Raw genomic sequence first — 19,741 nt, forward strand, 5'->3', positions numbered from 1 at the left:
TCCACCTATTTTAATTCTGAAGTTTTCTAATGTCTCTGCATCGCTCAGTCGACTTGTGTCATATTTCACTCTGGAAGATGGTGGTCTTCGTATCTTTTTTAATTTCAACTTTATTGTTGTCATTACAAGAGTATGATCACTGCCTATGTCGGCTCCTGGGAAGGATCTTGTCTTGTGACCATTAACGCTGCTGGAGCATTGTCTCTCAACCAGGATGTAGTCGATCTGGCTTTTAGTGATGCCGTCTGGAGCAACCCATGTCACTCTTCTTGATTTCTTGTGCTTGTACTTTCAGCTGTTCCTGGCCATTCTTCATGAGCATCTGGTCCCACTCTAGCATTCCAATCACCCATCACTATGAGGATGTCCTTCTTCGGGATGTTTCTCATTGTCGCCTCTATTTGGTTGTAGAAAATCTCGAGATCTTCTTCGTTGCTATCTGAGGTTGGAGCATACACTTGAATGATAGACAGGTTTCTCGGCGCTGTCTGTAGCCTGATCCGTATGATTCTGCTTGATATCGGTTCGCATTCCATCACCATGTTCACAGTCTCTTTATGTACGATGAAGCCTACTCCTGCTTGTTTCTTCAATTTGTCGCCACTCCACCATACTTTGTGCCCGTCGTCAGAGACTGTTTCACCATTATTTAGCCATCTCATTTCCGCAATGCCCAGCACGTTCCATTTGTAATTTTCCATTTCATGTTCCAGCTCGTTCAGCTTTCCAGGTGCCGATAGTGTTCTCACGCTTACAATCTGTTCCACAGTGCTCCGCCCACTCCTGAACCCAGCTTGCTCCTCAGCCAGTATCTCCTCAGCCTTTGTCTTCAACCGGTTATTGATTATCTTCAGTAAGACTTTACTTGGATGGCTGATGAGACTAATCGTTCTATAGTTGGTAAATTTCTTCAGATCCCCCTTCTTAGCAAGTGGCAGAATTAGTGATTTGGTCCATTGTGTTGGCCATTTTCCGCTTTTCCATACCAGATTACAAATTTTATGCAGTATCTCGATTGTGTCTCCTCCACCAAACTTGAGTAGTTCCGACGGTATGTTGTCGAAACCGGCAGCTTTACCATTCTTCAAAGATCTCACAGCTTCTTCGATCTCACTCTTTAGGATATCAGGCTCACATTCTTCTTGACCTGGGCCTTCTCGCTCCAGCACAGTCGCAATGTCGTCACTCGTTGCGATCGGGTAGCTGTAGAGTTCTTGGATGTATTCTGTCCATCTCTTTTCGATTTTTGTTACCTCAGTTAGCAACTCCCCATTAGCATCTTCTATCACTGAGACTCTTGCAGTCTTCTCGTTGGTTAGTTCCTTGACTACTCTGTAAGCAGTCCTAGAATCATTTCTTTCGAATGCTGTTGTGACTTCTACACACTTCATCTGCACAAATTCCTCTTTCGCCTTCTTAATTTCTCTCCTCACTAAATTGTTGGCAGCTCTGTATTTTTTGTTACATTCCTCGTCTTTGAATTTGTCTGCTTTTAGTCTTCTTCTTTCATCACATTTCTCCATTATTTCATTTGTCATCCAAGGTTGTTTCTTCTTCTTTTCCTTTCCAAGTGTTTCCATCGCAACTTCATTCATTCCTTCAGTGAACAAGTCTGTAATCTGTTGCATTTCAGTCATTTCCAATAGTGGTGCAAATTTTCCACCTATTTTAATTCTGAAGTTTTCTAATGTCTCTGCATCGCTCAGTCGACTTGTGTCATATTTCACTCTGGAAGATGGTGGTCTTCGTATCTTTTTTAATTTCAACTTTATTGTTGTCATTACAAGAGTATGATCACTGCCTATGTCGGCTCCTGGGAAGGATCTTGTCTTGTGACCATTAACGCTGCTGGAGCATTGTCTCTCAACCAGGATGTAGTCGATCTGGCTTTTAGTGATGCCGTCTGGAGCAACCCATGTCACTCTTCTTGATTTCTTGTGCTTGTACTTTCAGCTGTTCCTGGCCATTCTTCATGAGCATCTGGTCCCACTCTAGCATTCCAATCACCCATCACTATGAGGATGTCCTTCTTCGGGATGTTTCTCATTGTCGCCTCTATTTGGTTGTAGAAAATCTCGAGATCTTCTTCGTTGCTATCTGAGGTTGGAGCATACACTTGAATGATAGACAGGTTTCTCGGCGCTGTCTGTAGCCTGATCCGTATGATTCTGCTTGATATCGGTTCGCATTCCATCACCATGTTCACAGTCTCTTTATGTACGATGAAGCCTACTCCTGCTTGTTTCTTCAATTTGTCGCCACTCCACCATACTTTGTGCCCGTCGTCAGAGACTGTTTCACCATTATTTAGCCATCTCATTTCCGCAATGCCCAGCACGTTCCATTTGTAATTTTCCATTTCATGTTCCAGCTCGTTCAGCTTTCCAGGTGCCGATAGTGTTCTCACATTCCACGTACCAATGGTGACTTCTTGCTTCGCAATGTTAAGGTTCCCGCCAGTAACATACTTTCCGCCTGATGCGCCCTGGTGAGAACCGACGCCAGACGCGGCCGTTGTTGACCCGGGCCCCGACCGATCCGGTATGGTATTAGAATTTGGTGTACTCATCATTGTGTTACGGTGGAGATAATCCGGTGGTTTCCATCCCCTCTCCGGATATGGATGGTCGTTGGCTCCGTGGAGCTCATCCGCCCTTTGTCAGGTCTTGTTTTTTGTCCTGCGGGGTGTCCACACACCCACCTCACAAGATCACCAGAGTGACCAAGTGGGGGAGCCGGTTTAGTCGCCGACGACCCGACCATGGAACAGGTTGTACTGGTTTACATGTTACCAGTAGCAGGCGAACCTGACCTGACATATACTTGACAAAACAATAGACAAGTGTCCGCCACTGACCCAGACAATAGACCTGACAAAACAATAGACAAGTGTCCGCCACTGCTCACAATGGCTAATTAATGAAATCTTTTCTCATTTTCGTTTTCTGTAAAACTTATCTTCTTGAAGAGGTCGTATGGAATTGAGATATTTCTCTAGTTAAGCAGTAAAATGCCAGAAATATTTTTGATAAATTAGATGACACTTGTTATGGTAACAAGTGGTTACACAAAATAGCATAGCTTTATGTGTCAAGAAAAAATAGTAAAATTCGTGCCTCTTATAATAAGCAATTGTTTAGGCCGTTTTCAATGGATCATGTGAGAATGCTTTTACCTGAAGTGAAAATCTATTCATTTTTCTCCATCTACAGCACAGATGATATGACTGATACAGAGTTTGAAACCTTGGTAAAGGCAGTGATTGACATAATTCTCAGCAGCGCAGAATGTCATGACATAGAATGGGAAAGCAAAGACTGCACAATAACCCATTTCACAACTAGGGATGACAGCATGTACACCTTCATAAAGGAAGAAGAGGTCTCTTCTATGCAAGACAATACTTTAATCTGTAACGAATCCATGGAATGCAAAGCACTGAGTGATGGAGCAGTCAAGGCAATTAGCTGGACATGTCAGAATGGGCACCAAGGAAGTTGGACATCATCAGAAGTACTTTGTGTCCATCATAATAGTGATGTCTTTGTCAATGACCTTTTGAATCCGATTTATGTTTTACTTTCTTTACTTGTCCCTGACATGACTACATTTAGTCGCACTCAAAACTTTTTTGGTGCCCCGGAAATCACTGAGTTGTGGGAGGCAATGAAGGAAAATGTAATCAAAACCCTAAATGATTTTGATGAGATCTGCTTGTGTGGGGTTGGCAGGAATGATTCTCCTGGTCACAGTGCCAAATTTTGTAGTTATGTGGCAATGGAGCAAAAGTGATTGTTGACCTTGAGGTTTTGGACGTGAGAGAAGTTGGTTCCTCCACAAACATGGAAAGAGAGGGCCTTACAAGGATATTGGGGAGATTGAGCAAGAAGTTGAATGTGGCTGAAATTGTTACAGACGCATCTTGTGCAATAATAAAAAGAGTGAAAGAAATATCTGAAAAAACAGAAACCTAGAAAATCTTGGCCACTCTCTAGATATATGGCACAAAGCCAAATCTATAAATAAATCTCTGCACAAGATGGCAAAGGCAAATAAGAATTGCAGCAGTGTATTGAACCTATTGTTAATCACTTTTGGTATTCTTGTGCACAAAGCAAGGATGATACAGCCCAGTTGAAGATGATTCTATCTGTTAACCATTTTGATAAGTACATCATTAAAATTTTGATAAGTACATCATTAAAACACATAAATTTATATGATACCTTTCAGCAGTGACAGACACCTTTGGGGAGAGGTAGCAAAGAGGGATGGTTGCCCCCAAATATTTTGAAAGGTAATGGTTTTTTGTAATAGATAATTTCACAAATGAAGTGCCATTTTCACAAGAAAATAGACAATATGCTCCTCTCCCGATATATCCAATGACCACTGACCCCCCACTGCCTATCATGGTCAAGCATAAGAAGTTTTTAATATGGTTTTGTGGCCTGGTAAAATACATCACCTATTGTTAATTTAATAGTATTACTTTGCCATTTTTGTAAGAGTTTGTAACAGCAATGTTGGTTTGGAGTTCTTCATCATGTCTGTGGTGAGCATCAATGTGGTCTTGGGGAGTGTCAACATGAACAGTTGACAGCAGATGAGCCTAAAACCTACCTTGAAAAATCCAGTGAAGTGTTAGAGTCACTGCGGCAGGTTATTTGTGACAAAAAGTTGATTGGAAGTCTCCACTATTACACAAAGTTCAGGTAAATTTTACTTAAAATTAAAATATCCAATAAATTGTTGTTTTCAACTTTATTAACATTCTCTGAACATTATTTGGAGCATATATGTGGCAAACCTCATGCTGTAAATCATACAGACTTTTGCTTCTTCTCTAGTCATTTATTTTTGTCTTCTCAAGGAACTATTATAAAAATTCTAAAAATATGCTTTACAGTTCTTTTTTCAATAACAAGGTGCATAAAATAATTAGGATTCTGACTTATATTGAATTCATTCTATGAAATTCATTGTATCCAATTAATTGAAATTTTATCAGTGTATATTTAATGTAATGGGCAATTAAACATGTCAACTTGCTTCACACTGATCATTACTTTTATTCACTTTGCAAATGATGAATAAGTCAAAATAATGAACAGTTTGCTGAACTTACCAAGTGCCAAGATGACTAAAGAAAACAACCTTCAACATAGCCTAAATTTATCTAAATTTTGAATTTTTTTAAATTTGATTTTTAAAGTTCCATTGACTGATAACTTTTTCCATTACAGGCATACAAGTTACATTGAAAGCTTTAACAGCATGTTAACAAAATAAGTCCCTAAATGTATCGCCTTTCAAAACTCAGCTTTCGTTGCTCGTACCTTATTGGCAGCTATAGACCACAATATGCACTGTTCAAGAGAGCTGGCATTTATAAAAAGCGGAAAGCAAGTTTTCAAGCGGAAGTATTCAAAGAGAACAAAAAGATGGCACGCACAGCCTGTAAAAGATGTTAAAGAATACAAATACATCCCTTACCTAATTGCACGAATGCTGAAAAGACGAATAAAGGATTTAGAACCAATGACAAGAAAATTCAATACCCTTGAGCAGGACCCAAAGGAACTTCATGCAACAATATAGAAGGTTTTTGACAACTCAAACAAAGGAAATGAAAATAATTCATTGTAACTATATTATTTTTATACAATACAGAGAGAGAGTCTGCTCTACATGCAAGGCTGCTCTTAACTGTATCTAAATCCCATGTACTGGTCATTTGGGTCAGGATATGCTGCTCTAATTCGGGCAACAATGCAAGAAAGAATGACCCTTCTATTTCAAAAGCCCAATTTCCCATTCTGCCAAAGCGTAAACTGCCTATATGCAGCCTTGCGATAGGAGTTTGTTGTAAACTCTATGTCCTCTGCAAATGTGTCTGCATGTGCCTTTATGTTTACTTCAAGGATATCACGATCCAGGCAAACCTTTCTAAATGTATGGAAACTTGAAACACATTGCCATTTTCTGCAACAAACTCTTTCATCAGCTGTAGGCATTTGGACACATTTTGTGCAGCTGCACTATGGCAAACTATTTCCAATTGGTGCATCATCAGTTACAACAACATGGTCATTTTTAATCACTATCAGGATATCTTTTAAATTTGCCAGGCTCCCTACACCTTCAGCAGACAGCTCAACTATGATATTTTCAAGTTCCTCCCTTTCCAAACTTCTTGTAAATTCCTATGTCAAAAAATATTTATAAAATTTTCAATAAAATCCAGCAAACAACAAAGAAATTTATCATAAAATTTGATTCTCCCAAGTAAAGAAGAAATTAGCACAAGACGTATTTGGAACATCAAAATACCACTGTGCCATTAGCCCTTTCCTTAAAATGTTATCTTATCATCTTTTCATTCAATGACAAACAACTTATACCCATTCTTTTACCCAAATTCTATCTTTAGTGAAACAAATCTGTCTTTTTTGTATACATTGAACAATTCTGATAACACAATGACTGTCCCCCAAAACAAGACTCAACTTGCACTTTTGATACAACTCAAAGTAGATCATTCTACAATGGTTTTCTTTTCTTGTTTGAATTTTTTTTGAATAATTTTATAAACATTTAATACTTACTTTTACTTCATCTCTTGCCATGGTAATTTCTTGCTCCATTAAAATGTTGCCAGTTTCTTTGCCAATATGTGTATGCCTTTCTTGTCTCAAATCCTAACAAATCAAAAGGAAACTTATTTACCTAATATCATCAAATTATATTCTGCAAAATATTGTCAAAAGAAAATCAAATGTATCTATATTCTTACCTATCATCAATTAAATATCATACTATTCAGAACAGAACATCTATAGTAAATACAAAAGTGAAAAGAAAAGGTAAAATTAACATTTGTTTAATTAATAATTTCACAAACACACCCTATTCCTGCAAGGTTTCCCTTTGTTCCCACATTTGCAATTGTCGGTACAAGTTCGGCCAGCATGCTTACAGGAGCATCCGCGCTTTTTCTTCTACTTCCTTGAGCAAGTATTATTGAAAATACAATATAATGTTTCCTATAAGGAGATAATGTCAATTTTTGTTTTTAAAATAGTAAAAATGACAGCATTAGACCCTTTACCATCCTATTTGTGTTTGTGCCTACCCGATTTTTATGCTCTTTCAATTGGGACAATGGGAAATTTTCCACGAAGCTAATCAAACAAGAAGAATTGCTGAATTTGATGAATTCAAGATTTAAAAGCTATCCAACCCATGGATAAAAAGGGATTACTTAAATCAATTGCAGCTTCTGTGTTTGGGTTATCTGTTGCTCCTTGTTGTGGTGTCGCTGCTTCGATAGTAGGCCTGCGACCCGTGTCCATGTTCCTCTCAACAAAACTTTCATTTTTGTTAGCGCTAAAGTACAATTGCTGTCGCCTGTGCTCTTCTATTCTCTCTCTTCGCTGCTCCTCGATTTCCAATCTTGACAACTCGCCTGAATTACCATCTACATTGATACCAGAAATTTCCTATCGAATTCTCCTCGCCATTTTTGTCTCACATAGAAAAACAGTGAGAAAAAAAAACAAATGTGAGCACGCAAAGGCTGCTGGTTGCACAGGCCCCTTTAACAGAAGCCATCAAAAATTCATTAGACAATAGAAAATTTGGTTGTGGAATATTTATTGATTTGCAGGAGGCATTTGATACAGTGAATCATAATATTCTTTTGATGAAGCTAGAGCATTATGGAATTAGGGGAACTGCTTTAGATTGCTTCAAATCCTATCTTTCAGGTAGGAAGCAATATGTGTCAGTGAATGGATCTAACTCCAGTCATCTCAGTGTTAGCTGTGGAGTTCCACAGGGTTCTGTCCTTGGTCCTCTCCTTTTCTTACTTTACATTAATGATTTACCTCTTGCATCTTCTAAACTATCCTTTTACTTATTTGCTGATGATACTAACATCTATTATGAAGCTGAAAGCCTTAAACAGCTTCAAAGTGTAGTTAACAAGGAACTAAAAAAAGTGAAGTTATGGCTTGATGTTAACAAGACAGTTCCTTAAAGGGGAACTGAAGTGAAAAACGATTTTTTTACCATTGATAAAGGTTCCCGTGCTGATTCCAAAACCGTTTGAATTTTTTTAATACGTTATGTAGTTTTTGAGTTATTAAGTTTTTAGAGTCGAAATTTGCCCTTATCGATGGCGGAGCGAGAACGCGGTCAGACCACTGTGTCATGTGACCTTGTGACGTAAAGTGGTGGACACGAAGAGATGTTTGATGTAATGTAGTAGTGAGTTTGATAAGGTTCATGACAGGTAACAATCGTGAACATTGTGATAAAAGCATGAAACTTGGTGAAAATACAGAGTTCGATATGCTTAACAAGACAGAATTTAGAACCATTTTGGGGAAGAAACCCTTCTGCTATTTTTAGCCTGGGGTACTTGTGCCCAGTACTCAAAATATGTTAGTATGGTCAATCTATTTCTGTTAACTATACAGCCATGAAACTTGGCAAACCGACACAATTTGACTTGCTGAAAATGATAAAAATGGTCCCCACCCTCAAAAATACCCCTTTTGCTATTTTTAGCCTGGGTACTTGTGCCCAGTACTCAGAATATGTTAGTATGGTCAATCTATTTCTGTTAACCATACAGCCATGAAACTTGGCAAACCGACACAATTTGACTTGCTGAAAATGATAAAAATGGTCCCCACCCTCAAAAATACCCCTTTTGCTATTTTTAGCCTAGGTACTTGTGCCCAGTACTCAGAATATGTTAGTATGGTCAATCTATTTCTGTTAACTATACAGCCATGAAACTTGGCAAACCAACACAATTTGACTTAGTGAAAATGATAAAAATGGTCTCCAACCTCAAAAATACCCCTTGTGCTATTTTTAGAGTGGGGTATTTGTGCCCAGTACTCAGAATATGTTAGTATGGTCAATCTATTTCTGTTAACTATACAGCCATGAAACTTGGGAAACCTACACAATTTGACTTGCTGAAAAAGATAAAAATGGTCCCCACCCTCAAAACTACCTCTTATACTATTTTTAGACTGGGTACTTTTGCCCAGTACTCAGAATACTTAACTAAACAGCCATGAAACTTGGCAAACCCACACAATATACTTGCAGAAAATGATAAAAGTGGTCCTCCACTTCAGAAATACCCCTCAGAAATGGGGGTCCTGTGCCCAGCACTCAGAAGACAAAACTAATGTTGATCCATTTCCGTTAGCTGTAAAGCCATGAAACTTGCTGAACCTACACAATTCGATTTGCTGAAAAAGACGAAAGTAGTCCCCAATCTCAGCAATACCCCTATAACATGATTTCTCATGTTTTGTCTATAGAACATGATATCAAAGCATTTTCTGATGTAACTCCAGGCAGAAAAAACAATTAATACCAGAATGTACATAAAGGGGGAGGATTTGAAGCACAACCATTAAATGGTGTATATGTTTCCAAGTTCATTAAAAGACCTTATCTTAACAAAAGATATGTCAGAGATTTTATCTCATAACTGTTCTCTGTGAAAAATGTTGAGTTGAAGCAAATTTCAGAAAAATATAACCATTAGGCGCCAAAAAACTTAAGACATTACAATGACAGAATACATTAAAAGAACATTGAACCCTGAAGGTAAAACATTTTCCTCTGATTATTTATAAAAAATGTTACCAAGCAGGTGGTACAGGACCATTATTGTAAGAGAAATACTTGATCAAATCCAATCTATTCTACACATTTGATGTGAGTGAAATATCTTAAACAATACACCTTAGGAATCTTAAAAATATCAAGCTTTGCTCAATCCCCCCCCCCCCCTTGATGTGACTAATCTAGTGATTTGGCCGTAGCCCCACTAGTTTCAACAAATTTCTAACTTATAACATGACCCCACTAGTTCTATACTTCTCTTCTTGCTATTATGAAGTAAAAGTCTGGTCCCTTTGAATAACCCCTGTATATAACCCTGTCATGTACTCCACTGTATATGTAGTAGGTAGCTGATTCTCATTGTCTCTCTGCAGAATTTTGAAATCCTTGTCTTCTTTGACTAAAGTTCTTTACATTTGTGATAAATGCATACTTAAAGCTGTCCAGTTATTCCAGCACAAATACCCAAAAGAACCAGCAAACTATCCATTGATCAGCCACTGTTTGTGGATACCTAGCAAAGGGGATATAATTTTAGGTATTAATCTATTTTAGGCATATTTATGCAATTCTATCAAATATTAGACATTTTCGAATTATCAGTCCAAAAATCTGAATTGTAGTAAGATTTAATATACTTGTCAATGTACATAAAACAAACCAGTTTTTAAACCAAAAGTGGATTAGGTCGACCTGTTCCGTGCTACACATCAAACTATGTATAAACGTTTTTATATCAAAGAAAATATTTATTAAATTGTAACATGTAATAATCCTTATTACTTCAGATTTTAGAAATGGAAAGATTATATTATATAGCCTGCTCATTCTCTGTTATCTTTCTTTTTATAAGGAAATAAGGAAATTGAGTTTGAGTATTTCTTGCCTTCATTGCAAGAAAAGAAACAAGGATCGACGTACCATTTACTTACTCCCTCATTTCTACCCACAAAACGAGCAGGTCGCGGGAGATAATTCATCCTCATCCTCTGGGATCTCATATCGGTCCTAGGCTAATCTTCACCGCCACTTTCGCAGTTTCCGTTCGCCCTTGGTAGGGCAAGTACTTCACCACCACATGCTCCAAACACTTCATCATCGCTTGATCTTAAGTCTGTTGTCATTCCTGAAGAGCTGTCGTGAAAATTGCGAACTGAAATTCTAACTACTAACAGAATTCCCTCCCTCCGATTCACTCTACTACACTGTGGTTTTTGTTAGGTTCGGGGCACCTGTCCAGGACTTTACGTCAGCGCCTGAAACTTGTCTCCAGACCTCTCCGCCACAGAAATGGAGAAATTTCACACTTTGCGCGTTAAATGCAGGAAAACGAAAAGAAAAACACTAATTTTGTGTCGATATTCGAAATCAGCATGATGAAAACTACTAATTAAATGATTTTAATTTTTCACTTCAGTTCCCCTTTAAGTCTCCTCAGCATACTTCTCCTGAATTCCTGAATCTGTAAATATCAAAATTGGAAAGCTTCCTATCAAGCAGAGTTGTTATGTCAAATTTCTTGGTGTTCTCTTAGATGAAAGCCTTTCATGGACGTCTCTCTTGACTGAACTGTCTAAAAAATTGGCCATAACGTGTGGTATGTTTTTCAAAGTGAGACACTTCTTACCCATTCATGTTTTGGTCTGTCTTTACAACTCTTTGTTTTCAACTTTCCTCCAATATGGTATTTTAGTTTGGGGTCTTACTTATGAGACACATATCAATCCGGTGTTGTTGTTACAGAAAAGGGCCATAAGGGCAATTTCATTAAAACACTTTACTGCACCTTCTACACCCATCTTTTCAGACCTGAAGATTCTAAAACTACAAGATCTCTTTCACCTGAAATTGCTTAGTTTTGTATATGAATGTGTAAATAAAATCTCTCCTTCTTGTTTTCACTCTTTCTTTTAGTTAGTTGAGTCTTAGGTCAGTGCGTTATTGTGGAGCTAAATACTGGAATGACACTCCTGTGGAAATAAAACAATCTCCATCTGTTTATAGTTTTCGTCAAAAAATCAAAGCTTTCCTATTTGAAACTAATCACTAAATTTTGGAAAAGTGGATATCAAAAATGTCACCATATTCCCATCAAATAGTTTTGTCAACATCATAATGTCAATTAAAGAAATCAATTTTATATGAGATACTTTTATAATAGGGGGTGGTCTCTCCTCGATTAATCTAACTACTGAGAGAGCTCCTCCTGTAAGTAATTCCCTCCATACAATCTATCTTGTGTCTATGTTTTGTATTGGTATATTGTATTAATTTCTTGTATTTTAGATGTATGCTTGTCTTGTTATTGATAAATTGTATGTAGTGGAATTTAAAAAGTGAAAACTGAACTGAACACCTGTAAATTAAATATGGTAATATTTATTTGGGTTAGGTCAAAATATGAGTAAATAAAAATATTTTAGTTTGGTACCAAGTAAGGAAGTTTAACTAATAAGTATTACTATAGTTCAAACCATTAAAATAAAATAAAGTAGAGCAATAGTAAAACCTTGTGGTACTAGAGGTTCTACATTGGGGTTTCTTTTGAAGGTTTCTAACAGCAAGTAAAGATAATAATACGCATAGATTTTTGTGTCAACGAGTATACATTTTTTGTGTCATACACATTATAAATTGTTTGTGTTTAGGTTTTCCTAGGCTCAACTGTTCCTGGTGTGCTGCAAATATGTGGTTTAAAATTAAAAAAATGAAAGATGACTTGAACCCAAAATAGCAAATGGCAGAGGTATGACAGTTATAGGTTCTAAATATTTTATAAGTATCTACTTTTTCTTTTATCAATCATTTAACTACCTTATGTGCTTACCACTCAATAACTGTATCTGCTTCATCTACACAAATTTCTGATATTCTCTGACCAAAACACCCTTCTAAAAGTTCCCTTCTCACTTCTGCTGACAGCAATTTCTCTGCTGACCCGAACAGGATATCAACATCATCTTGCCTCACTGCTTCTACAAGGTCACGTACTCTAAGGTCCTTAATAGAAGAGGGGGACGCTTATTAATTTTTTTGATTTTTTCTGACCCCCCCCCCCCCCGGAGCTTATTTGGACCCCCCTGTTTATTAATTTTTATATGCAGTCATTCATATCCCTTATTTGATTTGTCCTTTGATCTTGCAGGTGTGAAATTTCTTTAAAGTTTCTCTTAAATGAAGAGGTTGCATTGTACAAAAGTTTTAACATAGAAAAGTGATGACATCCTAAAAAAAATTTAAAAGGTCTGACTGATGTACACAATGATAAATAGTCTGCTCATTTTAGTAATACAACAATACATTATTACATGGTGATAATTGTCATTTTGCTATTGATTGTATTCAGAAGAAAATCTCCTTCGACCCCAAAAAAGAATCATCACACGTTTATTCAGATTTTTCACATTTCGGACCCCCCCCCCTTTTATTTATTTTTTGAAAAATTTCTGACCCCCCCCCCCAACTACCAAGACCCCCTCTTCTATTAAGGACCTTAAAGACCAGGCGAGGAAAGGGGGGTATCGTCACCCATCGAGGGAATTTGCAAGACCTACTCCATTTGGTCAATTTTGATACGCTGATTACGAATATCGATGTTATACGGGGAAATTCGGTATACGGCGGAATAGACCTTTTTCCTGTTGCGGCCATCATCTTTCCGCGCAATGCATTGTGGGATTGCCAGGGGGCAAACAATCTGCACTGCAGTTTTCTTGCTCCGCAGGTAAATAAGTGCTTCGCTTCAGGATTTGTTAAAGTTTACTCAAATTTTGCTCGCTTTCCTTATTTTACTTCGACGTTATGGGTAAATCTGATCATTGTGCTGTTTGGGGCTGTGATAATGATCGCAGATATCCTGACAAGTATGTAATTAAAGAACACATTTCAGCATTTGATGGATGCAAGCACATTCGTTTTTGGTCATGCAAAGAGAAATTCTTCCGTACGTGGTCAAAGCTCATCAACAGGGAGGTTATCGACAAAACATCTGGCAAAAAAACTCTTTTGAAAGTTGGGAAATCAACAAAGGTATGTTCCAACCACTTTCAATACGGAAAGCCAACAGATTCCTGTCCGCACCCCACATTATTTTTGAAGGGGTATGATGGGCCTAGTCAACCAAAAAGAAGGCGACTGGATCGTTCAGATCTTTTCAAGCCGACACACAGTGAAGCAACACCTGTTAACACCAGTGAAGCTGTATAAATTGATAATTTTCACGTGTCAGAAGTCATTGCTGAAGAAAATGCTGATAACCATCCTGTTCATGAATCTGTTGATATCCCTCAAAGTGGCTTGATACCCCATCATAAAATTATATACAGGTTGCCCCACTGCCAAAGTTTTTTTGTTCATTGTGGATCGTGTCAGATCAAAGCATGGCAAGATCTCTTATTTTAAAGGCAAGAATTCATTCCAGGTTAAAAACTACCAGCACAGCCCATCAAAGCCTTTGTCAAGAAAAAAGACTGGACCATCCCTCCAAATCAAACTGGAAGATGAAATTCTTTTAACCCTGATGCGCATTCATCTGGACCCTCCAATTGAAGACCTTGCTTTTCGATTTAAAATTTCTGCTAGCCATGCATCAAAAATATGTACAACCTTTTTTGTGTTGTTGGCACGAGAGCTGGAGCCACTCATTTATTGGCCAACACCAGAAGAAACTCTAGCATTCAACCACCCCCACTTTTCTGGGGACTTTAACAAGGTTGAAGGCATTGGTGATTGCACTGAACAAATTATTCAAAAGTCTGCAAATTCCAAGGCTCAGTACCAAACATACAGCACATATAAGAGCAGAAATACCCAAAAGAAATTAATATTCTGTACAAAAGGAGGATCAATTAGTTTTGTGTCAAGGTCCTATTCTGGCTCTGCTTCAGATCGTTTTATCACAGAAGACTCCAATGTTGTGCAGAAATTTCATCCTGGGTTTATTGCTATGTTTGACAAGGGTTTCACAGTTCAGGATATATTTCTTCCCAGGCAAGTTAAAGTTAAAGTGCCACCCTTCGTTCGAAGCAAAAGACAGTTTACACCCTCAGAAATATCTGAATGTAAACGAATTGCAAGAGCAAGAATTCACATTGAGCGTGTTATGGGAAGACTGAAGGAATTTAGACTACTGGATCATACTTTACCTCTAACCTTGTTAGATATAATTGATGAGGTCTGGTTAATTGCAGCTGCTATTACCAATTTGCAGCCACCACTTGTAAAAGGACAGCCTCGTGACTAGCCTCAAGTTTAAAGTAGTTCTTAATTGCTTATTTTGAAATTATTTCTATGCAGGGTTTTACTGTAACTGTTAAATTTATCCGAAGCTGTGACCAGGCATGAATATGAACAAACATGAATATATAACGTTAATAGAACATTAATAGAACAAAATCAGGCCTAATACAACGGCTAACATATTCGAGAGTAAAACAGCGTGGTAAGCGAGTTATCTAAGAGTCCATTGTCCAATAAGCTTCAACATAACGTAACACGTGACTACAGCAAGCATAAGATACTAATAATCATATATTCTAATAGTAACGAGTCTCCTATCTCCAATAAAACTGAAAAGCACTACAACTTAAAGCATATGTTTAGTTATATTAGTAATAATCTTGAGTCTAACTTTTGAAGTTCCTTTTGTGCTTCTTCACTATCCAGTCTATCTTCAACCTTTCGCAAAAGTCCTTTCATTACATTTCTGCATGCAACAACATTTTCTATTGTCCCTAAAAATAGCTCAGGTAGCACAATGCTTTTAAAAAAATGGACAAGTTTTGGAACCTGTTTTATTTCATACTGTGGATTTCTTGGAATTCTTACAGTCAATGACTCTTTGGGCAAAAAAACTTCAAAATCACAATATTCTGCACCGGTGACAAACATCTGATGTTGAACTTGTGTGTAGTATTTATGTGCAGGCTTCAAAAATATTTCATCAGCATTCTTTGACAAGCATGACTCTGGCTGCATGAGATAGTCTGCAATATTTAAATCACGGCTCTTCCATGGGCATTTTATTTCTAAAACACCGAATCCACAGCATTTGCAGCTTATAACTCCATCAGGGCTGGCTCCCAGAAAAGGCAACTGTTCAGAAATGAACAAACCAGTAGTTTTACTTGAAAAGTGTTTGTGCTTTGTTCTGTTCTTTCTGGTGTACCTTTTGAAGGCAAACTTTTCATTATTCTTCCCCCAGTTTAATGATGCACTATGAACAGAAGGATTATACATGCAAATTTTTGCACATAGATTTTGGGATGATGATAAATTTAAAATTTGATGGTTGTCATCAACTTTTACCAAAACTTCATGTGCAGAAGATGCTGTTATTACACCATGACGATACTGGAACCATTTTTCTGAGGATGCTTGATCAGCAGTGATTGCATTTATTCTTTTCAATTCAGCAGCAGACCGGTGTAATTTCAATGCTGCATGAAAACTATCAGCTTGACACTTAGAAGCAATCTCAGGCAATGTAGAAGGGGGCAGAACAGTTTGGGAAGAGGATGTTGAGGAACTCTTCATTGTTGTTTTAACAAATTGGAGAACACTTGCTTTTCCATCAGTAGCCTCTGCAACAGCAAAGGCAACATTTAAATCTTGGATGGAACGGGGCTCATATTCACTTCTTGATGGGGTTTGAATGCAGTCATCATTTTCTGGATGATGATGCAAAATTTTAACAGAAGACATTTGACTAGGCTCGTGGATTTTTTCATTCATCTTGTATGTTCTTACACTCCATTGCTGTTTCTTGCCAGTACAAGACCTGTTGTTGCCAAGTCTAACTTCTGCAAGGATGTAATATAGCAAAGCAAATACATGCTTGCATGAGTTACTGTAACCAGCCACGCATCCACATTCAATAGCCAAAATGGAAGAGGCATCTGTCCGTAGACTAACCCAAACAGTATAAGGAGCATCAGATATACGTGTCTGAGGCAAAACCAATGCTTTTATAAAGCAATATTTAATACAATCTGTAATTCTATTAAAAAACACTGACTTTACATGTCCAGATGTCTGAAGGTTCTGTCCTTCCTTGGAGGCTTTCAAGGATTCCATTGCTTCTGCATATTTTTTGATAACATCAAATGTAAGGTCAGGATAGTATTCACTTCCTTCGAGCCAGTGGGAGCCAATTGTCTCAGGAAAGGGTAACTGCACGCCATCAACGAATAAAATTTTGCTCCGGTTGAGGTCAATTTCAGATTTTCGAACAGCTTGAGAAGGCAATGTTGGAAGTTCGAGCTTTTCAGCAAAAATAACTTTTTCAATAAGCTGTGGTTTTCTGCAGTTCTTAGTGTTCAAGGGCACACCTCTGTCTGACAGATACTTCTTAAGATCTTCTACCTTCCAAACTCGCAATTCTTCTTCAGTAAAAACCATTTTTAGAGAGGTATAATCGAAGAAACCGGTCACAGGACGGCAGTAAACACGCTTTTTTCGTAGTAGTCAAAAAACTAAGGTTTGTTTGCCCCCTAGACATCCCAGATTGCATTGCGAAAAAAGATGGCGGCAACAACAGGAAAGAGGTCTGTTCTGAATGCATTGCTTTCTTATTATTTCTAAAGAAAAACCTGCTGCACACATATTTGCTTTAAAAACTTAAAAAAGATTATGCCATAGGGGATATAATACGGCTAATATAAATTTAAAGTTATTTGGCATAAGCATTCTAGCTTTCGTTGTTGTCAGAGTCATCGCTATACTCATCCTCGGAGCAAAGGTCATTCATTGAGTCAATGTTATCTTCTTCGGCATCTTGATTGACATTTAGAAGCAGCTCCGCAACATTATCTGGGTATATTTTTTTACTCCACAATGCGTTACCAGCTGCATCCCAACCATGATCAACTGGACTGCCAATGCTTAACTGCAACTGGTCAGCATTTCTGTAAATGCTTGCAACATAAGCTGATCTAGCTATGTGCAAATGTAGATTGGCAGCACACGGTGGAATTAAACTAAGGTCAACAACCTTCCCTTTAGTTTCAAAAATCTTCCAGAAACCCTTTGAACGGGCGTCATTGACCTTGCTGACAGTTGAAAAACCGTATAGACAGCATGTGAACTTCTCCAGGATCTCGATATCGTTTGGATGAGGCTGGACATCTGTTCCAAGCCTTGCAAAGGTGCTCACGAATTTGTTGCGCTTCAACATTGCTTTCCAGAATGATTTTTTCCCTTTTTTGAAAAACGCGGACACATAATCGTTGCCGGAGAATGCATGAAGACCAACAACTGCTCGCCTTTTAATTGAAGACAATATTGAAGATGTCAAATCGACAATTTTCCTGCTTTTTCCAACACCACTGTCAAGAAAAACTCTTACTCCCATAAAATCATGCGCAATGAACAATGTAGTGATATCAATGTCTCCTGAAGGAGATCATACCATCACTGTTTTTCCAGCTTGGTGAATTGCGGCTTTCACAAGTCCTTATAACTTAGTGTCAGCTTCTTCATGATTGCATGCCAGTTCAGGACAAGGTCTTGCTTCATGCTGGCTAATTCTCGTGCATCCACTTACGTTTGAAAAATATACAACCCGATCATTCAGAGTGTGTCGGCTATCCTCGATCGACTGCTGAATCAAATCAAACAGCATTTTCTTGTTCTCCCCATTCTTCAAGAACTTCGCAAAATCAGCTGGTACTTTCATGTCTGGACTTCGGAGAACATATCGCTCGCTGACACCTCTTGCTGCACGTTCTCGATTTTTAATGCTGTTTTCAAAATAGGCATCGCAGGCTATATAAATGTAAACATATTGCTGTGGAATAGTTGTCATTACTGTTGCTGCAAGATCTCTGATTGTTCTGATATTTCCTACGACGGTTCTGACTGCAGCAGCAAGGTCCAAGAAATAACAATTCATGTCAGTTGCGTCTGGGAGGTCATCATAGGTCAATTCTTCGAGGTCAGACATTGCTGCATCATATAACTTACTTTAACCGTTTTACGTAGTGAACCGTCGGAAGTGCTGAGAGGAACAGAAACTGGAGCGAGCGGATAGCAGAGAACAGCATCTAGATCAATACCTACAAGGGTGGAATAAAGGATCATAAGCAATAATCGCTGAAGCAGAAATTTCGACATTCATAGACAAGGGAATATCGTTCAAAATTCAATAGGTTCTTTAATAGTACCTATTGTTGATAACTGTAGTAAGAAAATTGTTCATAAGTTGATAACGACTGCTGCAGAAAAATACCTGCGTTTTCCTTGTTAGAGTGAGCGACAAGCATTCCCAAAACATCTCTTTGAAAAGCAATTTCTTTGTATTTGTTGCCCTTATGTACGGTAATTTTGACAGCTGCATCCTGAAATGTTTTTATCTTCGACTTCTTGATTGGGCTGAAAAATTTCTCCTTCTGTCCACTTTCCGACTGCTCATTTGCCGTGAAACGGGCAATAAATTCGCTCATCATTTCTTCTCCTTGTTTCTCCAGGTTTAGTAGGCTTTTGCTGATTTCATCATTTGTATGGCAGCCGGAAACGATGTTGTACAGCTTTTCTTTATCCAGCTGCTCGTCGAATGGATTTATGAATTGATTCTTTAGAGAATCTTGAATTTTCTGCACCATTTTATTTGTCCTTAATATTTCTCTTGGACGTAAACACTTGCGCGGACAGGAAATGCTGTCGCCTGTTCCTGAAATATCTCTGAGTGCTTCTACAAAGGTTGACTGAAATGGCCTGCTCAGCACCCATTTTTTAATCGTCTGTGGCTTTGCTGCAAACTTGGTAATGCCACCTGGAAATGATATGAAGTTTTACATTAAGTTGGCATTAGAGAATCTAAAGAAACTTACACTATTAACACTGCAAATGACGTGTATGTCTTCCAGATTGACTTCTTTATGCTTACCTGCAGTTTTTGCTGATTTCATTTAAGATTGTTCCCCGGCCATATCAATTGCTTGGCCGATTGCCTGAGTGTTGCGTCGAACAGATACAATTGCTTCCATCTCGTCCTTACTACCTGGGTGTGTGATATCCAGAGACTCCAAAGATTTCAGATAGAACGAACCATAACGTCCATAATGGATTCTGTTAGTGGAGAAGCACA

At 38.0% G+C, this 19,741-nt stretch overlaps 4 protein-coding genes and 1 pseudogene across 5 annotated transcripts in view; 3 read left to right on the forward strand and 2 right to left on the reverse strand.

The window, feature by feature from the left end:
- The window catches only part of LOC135693447 (uncharacterized), a 49,594-nt pseudogene extending 45,355 nt beyond the window's left edge, over nt 1-4,239 (forward strand). Inside the window, exon 2 of the transcript XR_016144238.1 lies at nt 3,213-4,239. The product of XR_016144238.1 is annotated as an uncharacterized LOC135693447 (transcript). The remainder of the gene's footprint in view (nt 1-3,212) is intronic.
- Nucleotides 4,240-4,518: 279 nt separating this feature from the next.
- LOC148959091 (uncharacterized) lies at nt 4,519-5,381 on the forward strand (the record flags this gene model as incomplete). The annotated part of the gene is made up of 2 exons (XM_089111258.1): nt 4,519-4,715; nt 5,247-5,381. Coding segments are annotated over 2 exons (243 nt in total), but the record flags the coding sequence as incomplete, so codon positions are not given.
- Nucleotides 5,382-13,458: 8,077 nt separating this feature from the next.
- On the forward strand, nt 13,459-14,899 carry LOC135693568 (uncharacterized). The gene is made up of 2 exons (XM_065212099.1): nt 13,459-13,686; nt 14,078-14,899. Exons 1-2 carry the CDS (start codon nt 13,459-13,461, stop codon nt 14,897-14,899), a joined length of 1,050 nt encoding a protein of 349 aa, XP_065068171.1.
- A 159-nt stretch (nt 14,900-15,058) lies between these two features.
- Nucleotides 15,059-17,060, reverse strand: LOC135693446 (uncharacterized). Its single transcript, XM_089111247.1, has one exon. It carries the CDS (start codon nt 17,053-17,055, stop codon nt 15,259-15,261), a length of 1,797 nt encoding a protein of 598 aa, XP_088967373.1. The 5' UTR covers nt 17,056-17,060; the 3' UTR covers nt 15,059-15,258.
- A 1,516-nt stretch (nt 17,061-18,576) lies between these two features.
- Nucleotides 18,577-19,672, reverse strand: LOC135695649 (uncharacterized). Its single transcript, XM_065214795.2, has 3 exons — nt 19,541-19,672; nt 18,884-19,426; nt 18,577-18,710 (listed from the first exon to the last, which is right to left on the reverse strand). The coding sequence occupies exons 1-3, from the start codon at nt 19,560-19,562 to the stop codon at nt 18,577-18,579; spliced, it is 699 nt and encodes a 232-aa protein (XP_065070867.2). The 5' UTR covers nt 19,563-19,672.
- Nucleotides 19,673-19,741: the final 69 nt, after the last annotated feature.

The sequence above is a fragment of the Rhopilema esculentum genome, chromosome 11 (assembly GCF_057945365.1).
Source record: "Rhopilema esculentum isolate cy_ngs chromosome 11, ASM5794536v1, whole genome shotgun sequence".
Taxonomy (NCBI): Eukaryota; Metazoa; Cnidaria; class Scyphozoa; order Rhizostomeae; family Rhizostomatidae; genus Rhopilema; species Rhopilema esculentum.